This window comes from Caenorhabditis remanei, chromosome I, assembly GCF_010183535.1.
Source record: "Caenorhabditis remanei strain PX506 chromosome I, whole genome shotgun sequence".
Taxonomy (NCBI): Eukaryota; Metazoa; Nematoda; class Chromadorea; order Rhabditida; family Rhabditidae; genus Caenorhabditis; species Caenorhabditis remanei.
In genome coordinates this window covers 1,366,490-1,374,707 of record NC_071328.1, presented here as the reverse complement: position 1 = coordinate 1,374,707, position 8,218 = coordinate 1,366,490, and the positions used below count along the sequence as shown (strand labels likewise).

The window sequence follows — 8,218 nt, the reverse complement described above, 5'->3', positions numbered from 1 at the left end:
ATGGTGGAACTATGCGAGCTCCATATGATGCCCGACGACGATCAATGGCCGGATGACATTGATGCGCGAATCGCGGCACTCAATTTCTGTGGTGAGGATTCTATGCTTTTTGAGTCCGTCGACCCATCGGTCTCCACGGATTCACTGGATTCCACGCAGTTTCGAGAACGGTGTCAAATGAAGAAAGAGGATTTCCAACTGGCGTTCGCCGACTCCGGACACTGGCAGAGTGGGATTAATGAGAATCTGACGACGTGGGGAAGAATCAGAAGTTCGGAACCGTTGGATGAGCGGACCGCTAGTGCGCCGGATGTTTGGAATAATAAGAAGTTGGAGTCAATAAATTCGAACCCCCGCCCCAACTCCCTGATTGCCAACTTTGTGTCGGATACTTCTCGTTTCGTTGATGTCAATGACAATGAGATACGTGAAGCGAACGAGGAAATTATACGGAAAGATCGCTGGCGCAGGGATTCCGCTAGACGCTGCTCATCGGGAGGTCAGAAACGGACATTTGCGGATATTCTGGAGAAGAATGCGGCGGAATCGTTGCCGGCGGAGTTGGTGGAGGAGAAGAAGGGGAAGCCGGCGCCCAAGTTGGAGTTTTTGGCAATGCATCATGAGGTTGGTTTTAGGGTTTTGGCAACATTTTTTTCTGCAAAAAATAGCACCCTTGGCTTTCGAGAAATGTGCCTTTAAAGTTATCCAAAGTTTCAACATTTAGGGGAAATAACTTATTTTAAACGAGTGTAACTTTTTTATTTAAAATGTTATTTATGTAAATTTATAATTTTGGTGTAGATCATATTCAGGACTACATTTTTGTAGTTGACAACTTTTTGATAGCAATTCACGCTTTTGAGATATGCGCCTTCAAAACAGAGTCGCAAAAATGAAGTTTTTTTTTGCAAAATGTATTTTCTGAAATTTTCCCTTTTTTTCCTTAAATATATTCCTTAAAAACCTGCAAAAATCAGTTTTAAAAAGTTTTTACCAAAAAATTTCAATTTTTGTTAGAATTTACCAATCAATTTTTATACCTACCAAAATATTTAAATTTTTCTTTAAAATTTTTTCTAATGGCCCAAAACATTTCTCTTTTCACTATAAAATTCATAATTTTTTATTTAAACGAAAAAAACTGTATTTATAAGAAAAGTATTAAGATTAGTGATGGTTGGTCAGGTAATCTGGAGTTAGTATATTCTAGTCAACGGTCTTTTTTGTTTTCGCAAAAAAAACCATTTTTTAAATTCAAACAAGTTTTCTAGAAAAATAATTTTTTTTCAAAGTTTTTATTACGCCACTAGGGAAAACATGAAAAAAGAGAGAACCGATTACGAAATCCATTCAGAATATTGAAGACATCTAGGGGATTACGTTATGAGTCATGCAGATAAGCTTAAGTGTACTGTAGGTTCTAATTGCTCAAGAGGCCTAGGAATACAATTTTTGGGAATCTAGGCCGGATACCCTTCTGTGTACTGTAGGTTACAAGTGATTAAATTTTCAAAGTTTTCAATGATTTTGGGATCTTAGGCCACCTTTATCATAATTTTTGGCAGAACTTACCAAATTTTTTTGAGATTTTGAAAAGTTAGGCCTCCAAGAAAAGATAATCCAATCCATTTTTGCCACACAAGAAAAAAGAAGACAACAATTTTTATATCGTCTTCTTCTTTCCTTCTTATCCCCTCACCTCCCTGTCAAATGTTTCTTCTTTTTACCCGTCGTTCCGCCGCTTATCATTTAGTGAATAGCCATTCACTTTTATTGATTGACGGCAATTGGTTTTTTATTCGAGTTTTTGAAAAATTGTGGTTTCTAGGTCACAGGGGCAAACAGGCATTAATTGTTAAACTAAAAAAAAATAATAGGTCGGGATCTTGCGGCCTTAAATAGGCGTACATAGTTTTAAAAATACTTAAAGAGCCTAGAAATCCAATTTTTGAAATTCTAGGCCACAGGCCCAGGTCAAATACTCAGGTGTACTGTAGGTTACAAGTGATTAGGAAGCTTAGATACCTAAATTTTCATAATTTTCAAAAATTTTGGTTTCTTAAGCCACAGGGTCATAAGCCTTATCAAAATTTTCAAAATTTTTCATTTTTTCAAAAAATGTTATTGTTGCAGATGCCATCCCTATGCGAGTCGTTCACAGCGTCATTCCGTGACGCCATCATCAAAACCCAAAAAGGAGAACCCCTGCCATCAATCACCTCTACCAATGATTTTCCCCTCTTTTTCCAGGTAAGGGACGCCGAAAAAATGTTTTTTTTTTGAAATTTTTTTTTGGAATTTTTTTCGACCGGGGCTCAGAACACCCTTAGCTTGAATGTTATGTGAGTTTGAGACTCTGAAAACTTGAAAACGCGATCCAAGGAACGCCAGACTCATTTTTTACAGGAAGACTCGCCGGACTCAGGACTTGGATGCAGTGGACCAAGCCACATTGAAGATTGGCAATCGCTCTCAGTGCTTCTGCCCAAGTGAGTCTTTTCTTTCTTCGCATTCACGAGATTATTTTCTCGCGCCCTTTTCTTTTCTTTGTTAAGCGTAGAAAATAGGAAATAGAATGGAAATCGAGGAGACGCCAGACAAAATTTCCTAAGAGGAAAGATGGATGGGAAGATTGGGGGAACAGATGCGCGCGGAGAACTTTTCGCCGCTTTTTTTGGTGGGGAACGGAAATTGGAAGGAAGATGAGTAAACTAGATTGAGAAAGTTTGAGGGAAATTGGAAAAAATCGATTTGAGAAAAAAAACGCAAATAAAAGAATTGACAAGTTTCGAACAATTGTAACTTTGTAATTTGAAATGGTATTTTTTCGAATTAACATTAATTTTGTAGATAAGAATTAGCCCTACATTTTTGTAGTTGACTATTTTTTCCTATCTCTTCACCCTCTTGAGATATGAGTTTTTAAAGATGCATATGATTAAAATACTTTCGAAAAAACAACAAACTTTGCAGTATTGTAACTTTTTTATTTGAAATACCACCGCTTTACATTTACAATAGTTTTGTAGATCACACTCAGGGCTACATTTTTGTGATTAACAACTTTTTGATAGCTCTCCACCCCACCGAGATATGCGTCTTAAAAGATTGATACCTGGAGAACCACTCAAGAGAGAGAGAGGGAGAGACGCAGAGAAACGAGACACCCTCCTCGTTTCGCACGCTCTCTCGCCCATTCTCAAGACGCAATTTTTGAAGACGCGTATCTCAAAAGCGTGAATAGCTATCAAAAAGTTGTCAACTACAAAAATGTAGCCCTGACTGTGCTCTACACAACCAATCTAATTTTTCAAAAATTGGACTACAAATAACGTCGATAGAAATCTTCAAAGTTTTAAAATTCTTGATGTTAACCTTTTTCCAGACACGTCGCAGAAGCTTGCTCATTTTTCAAAAGTAACACCCAACTCCTCACATCGTCAATCTCCAAACCCCATAGCCAATCATCGAACGTTCTATCCAATTGCATCGATCGCCGAGCACCCGGAATTTCAGCGTCGGCTAACGAGGCGTGTCGTACATGCTATCGAGTGAGACGGAGGTGAGTCGAGTCGATTTTTATTACCTTAAGACAGTTGGTTCGCTCGTAAGCTTTGTAGCATGTAGTATAACTAACAAAAAATAAAAAAAACACCAAAAAATTGTGTCTAGGAGCAAAACCAGACCTACCACTGTACCCGTTACAAAAAGCAAAAAATATTCGCACTCGGGGGGAATCGAACCCCGGATGCCAGATTACTGGTCAGACTCCTTACCAGGTACTCCAAATAGGCGTGGAGTCGGCGCGGCGGCGAGGGCGGTCATAAACAGCGCGCCGCGCGCCACCGCCGCCGCCACCACACCGTTCCTGGCGTTGCCCTTATAGCCTACCTGGTAAGGAGTCTGGTCACCAAACTGAGCAACCGGGGTTCAACTTTTTCTCCCTGCCATTATTTTTTGCATTTTGTAACGATAACGGTGGTACAATTCGTTTGGAATTTGGACCACTCTACGTGCCAAAAACAGCAAATCCGAGTTGACTGAAATTGTTAAAATGAGAAAAATGAGAATTTTCCAGGATACACCCACCAATCTGGGCTCAAACCGCACAAACCAAGACAGTCCTATGCGATTGTGCCGCCAACCCGACCGACACCAATTTCTCGTTTGCTCCAACGACGTGAGTAATCGTTTTTTTTTTAAATTCCCACCAAAAAAGAGAAGACGTAAATCCCCCCATTCATCAATCTCTTTTTCTTTCCAGCTCAACAACCCGTCATCAATTGCGCGCAAAGGAGCTCTCAATTGTGGGTTTGCCGATTTACGCGGCGAAACGGACACTGGTGGAGAATGTCGTCGAAGGGGTCGCCACGATTTCGCGCGGTGACGGAAGTGATCTACTTGTGATGTGAGTTTGGGTAACTCAAGCCTAAGGTTACGGTACTAAACATGTTTAAACCTAAACCTAAAGTTACAGTATACTGATTAAAGCCTCGGTTGCTGTATCAATGAAACCTAAGCCCTAAGTGAGCCAAAGCCTAATGTTGGCGCGTACTGAAAAAAAAACTTAAGCCTAAGCCTAAAGTCACTGTACTACTACTGTTTATGCTTAAGCTCAAGCCGGAGGTTGCTGTACCAATGAAACAGGCCTAAGCCTAAAATAACGGTACTAAACATTCTTAAGCCTTAGCCTAAGGCTATGGTACCAATAAACACTAAACCTTAAAAAAACCTTTTTTTAAATCTTATTTGAAAATTTTCAGCGCCATGCGATGCCTTATCGAAGACGGTCTCCTTGAAGGAGTCTCCGCGTGGACTATGATCCGAACGGTCACGTCGAAAGGTCCCGCCACGAAAGACGTGCATTCGATTGTTAAGCAGTTGGAGGAATGCTCAAAGACTGATAACGTCAAAGTGGAAATCTTCTTTGAGGAGCTTATCAGGTAAATACTATGCCAAAAAAATTTCGAAAATTTTTATCGATTTTCAGAGAAAACTCGCTGGACTGCTGGTTGTGCTACATTGTGCTCAAGGAGAAAGTGCTCAAAACTTTATACTCGGATAACTCATTCTTACTATCCGCTAGCGCAGAGTACCGTACCCTCTTGTGGAGAATGGTCGATAGTTTGTCACTATTGCCAGGTACCCTTAAAATCCTAAAACTTAAAAATAAAAAGAAAAATAATGTTACAGTAATCGAAGCACGCAGCGACTCGATGACTAACACCTACACAAAATCCATGCAACAATGGGGCGGAGCTTCGAGGATAGCGTCGGACTCTAGGGTACCGAAGAGCTCTTCGGTGCCCGCGAGATTGGCGACTGCGCCGTCGAGAAGATCGAGGATACCACTGTCGACGAGGTGAGCGTTGCGGTCGCGTCGCGTATCAGAGCCAGATTTTTCAAGTTTTTTGAGCCCAGATTGATGGGTGCATGCTGGAAAATTACGATTTTTACAATTTCAAGACCTGAGGATTCTCGTTTTTGGCACTTAGAGTGGTCCAAATTCAAAACAAAGTGTACCACCGTAATCGTTACAAAATGCAAAAAATAATGGCAGGGAGAAAAAATTGAACCCCGGTTGCTCAGTTTGGTGGCCAGACTGCTTACCAGGTAGACTATGAGGGCAACAACAGGAATGGTGTGGTGGCGGAGGCGGAGACGCGCGGCGCGCGGCTTATCACCGTCCTCGCCGCCGCGCCGCCTCCTTGCCCCTATAGCCTACCTGGTAAGGAGTCTGGCCGGTAATCTTGCATCCGGGGTTCGATTCCCACCGAGTGCGAATATTTTTTGCTTTTTGTAAGGAGTATGATGGTAGGTTTATTTTTGGATATAGGTGATTTTTACCGGTTTTTTCGAATAATTTTGATTCGAAAATTGAATTTTTCAGCCGCACCAGCGCCATCAGCTCAACCACCTCCACTCCACGAACCCCATCCTCCTCGTCACGAATCCGCGTGGCTTCTGTCATGGGCGCCTACCAACTCGCCAATTTCTCCCTATCGGACGGAGAAAAGGTGCGTGTACTGTCGACACGTGGCGGACTTGCGCGGTGCGTCCGGATGACGTCATCGACGAGTAAAATCAATAATGGCGTGGTGCCCATTGAGCATTTGCTGTTTCAGTGAAACTTTTTTCTGTATTTTTTTATTTTTTGAGCTAATTTTTGAACAAAAACTTTAATTATTCCAATGCTTCTAGTCAATCCTCTCCCGTTTCCCCCTAGGCTTACGCCTATGCATTTCCCCCCACCACGAAGATACTCAGATTTCCTTACATAGCCCCCCGCCCCCCGGTTACGCCCCTTTTTAAGAAGCCCCGCCCCCTTCTATCCATTCGTATAGAAGATTTATGAGACAGCTTGTTTCCTTTGCTCCCCAACCAGTTTTTTTCGCAGCTTGCCAAAATTTTGAGCCCACCGTATAATTGAATAATTTGTACCCCGGATAAAATTCTATATTGTATTATTTTTTGCTTTTGACGAAATAATAAAAATGCATTTATTTATTTTTTCCCTTTTTTTGGGACAGACAAACTTTGACGAGTCGTAACTACGGAATTAATGGATGAAAGCCGGTAATATTTATAATAGTTATGTAGATCAAAGTTAGGGCTACATTTTTGTGGTTGACAATTTTCAGATAGCTCCGCCCACTTTTGAGATATGCGCATTTATAGAAAGGTACCTAAAGATAGGGAGGGGGAGAGAGCGCAGAGAAGCTAGAATGTCTCACTTCTCTGCGTCTTTCATCTTTGTTTTTCTTCTAATGGGCTCTAAATTTTTGTTAGTGCTCACTAATTGCCACTAATTAGCACTGCGCTAATTGGTAGTGACATATTTTCCTGGAGTGGGGGCTTAGCTCCGTAGTATTCTTTTTGTCCATTTATGGCTGCGCTGAGGTTATTTTTATTGATTTTTTTCCTTATTTTCAGTTACGTATCCGGTTATAAGATAGGTAAGAAAATATAGGGACAAAATCTTTCTAAAAAGTGAAAGTTGTAGAAATTGATCAACTTTGAAAGGTTCCCACGGGACCTCTTGTCGGACAAATATTTAAAAAATTATATTGACTAGGTAGATCAAAAATAGGTCTACATTTTTATAGTTGACAGTTTTCAGATTGCTCCGCCCACTTTTGAGATATGCGTCTTTAAAGAACGCGCGCAAAAACAGGAGGAAAATGTTTAAAGGCGCATATCTCAAAAGTGGGCGGAGCTATCAAAAAGTTGTCAACTGCAAAAATAGAGATCTAGATTTGATCTACCAGAATATCTAACCAAACTCTTATTTTGTTTCAGCGGTGCCCGCCAACCTCATCGACGAAATAAACCCTGTTCTGGAATTCGTGGATTTCCGCGTTCAAGTCATTCCATATGAAACTAAACCGTTGTGGAGAATTAAACAGGAAAGTGAGTATTGCTATTTCAAAATTTTTGATCTACACGTTGAATTTTTCAGTTTGCAATTGCTTAGCCCTCGGAGCCTCTGCAATTATACTCCCGGAGCAATATGAAGGGCATATGGCAGCAGCGGCGATTGTGCAGGTTTGTAAATGATACATTTTGAAGGTGGATATCTCTAAAACTAAAAAAAAAAAAAAAGTCTCATTTTACAATTTTAAGCTCTGAGGATTCTCGTTTTTGGCACTTAGTGTCACTCCCGGAATCCGGAGAGCGCTTTGTAGACCTTTGAATGCTTTGCTAGTTAGACAACAGTAACAAGTGATTCAATTGACATCTTTATTGATGGCTAGTCAACGGTCAAGGGTTACAATGTAAGTTGAGCAGTGTTCCGTAGAACCCCGCTCGCGGCGGCCACAAAAGGAAGAAGTGAGGGTTAAAGGTGAGAAAGGGCGAGAGGGGATGATAATGAGAGACGCAGAGAGCGCAGAGAGCGCGTGGCGAGACCCGCTCAGATTACTGTCGCATCCGTTTCATGTGTGTCGCTGCGTCGAGAGAGTGCTTCGGCGATGGAGACGCAGAGACAACATTGGCGGTAGTTTGAATTGGAGTTGTTGTTGTTCCGAAATGAGCTTGTTTGGGTGAATTGATGACCGTGTCCCTATGAGTCGTGTCACTAGCGTAATATGATGGAGCTAGGGACGCGACACTGGGGGGGTAGAATGAACTACTTTTCCAGATTGACATGATGGGAAAGTAGTTGTACACCATTCCAGACGTCGATCCTCTGCGGTGACATCTCATCCTCCTTTGAGTT

General features: G+C 41.4%; 1 protein-coding gene across 1 annotated transcript; it reads left to right on the top strand.

Moving 5' to 3' along the window:
* On the top strand, positions 1–7,557 carry GCK72_000192 (uncharacterized protein; the record flags this gene model as incomplete). Its single annotated transcript, XM_053722326.1, has 13 exons — positions 1–624; positions 2,134–2,250; positions 2,407–2,489; positions 3,386–3,562; positions 4,079–4,180; positions 4,265–4,408; positions 4,764–4,943; positions 4,991–5,142; positions 5,194–5,362; positions 5,891–6,052; positions 6,934–6,956; positions 7,300–7,410; positions 7,460–7,557. 13 exons carry the CDS (start codon positions 1–3, stop codon positions 7,555–7,557), a joined length of 2,142 nt encoding a protein of 713 aa, XP_053590971.1.
* Between the last annotated feature and the right edge of the window lie 661 nt (positions 7,558–8,218).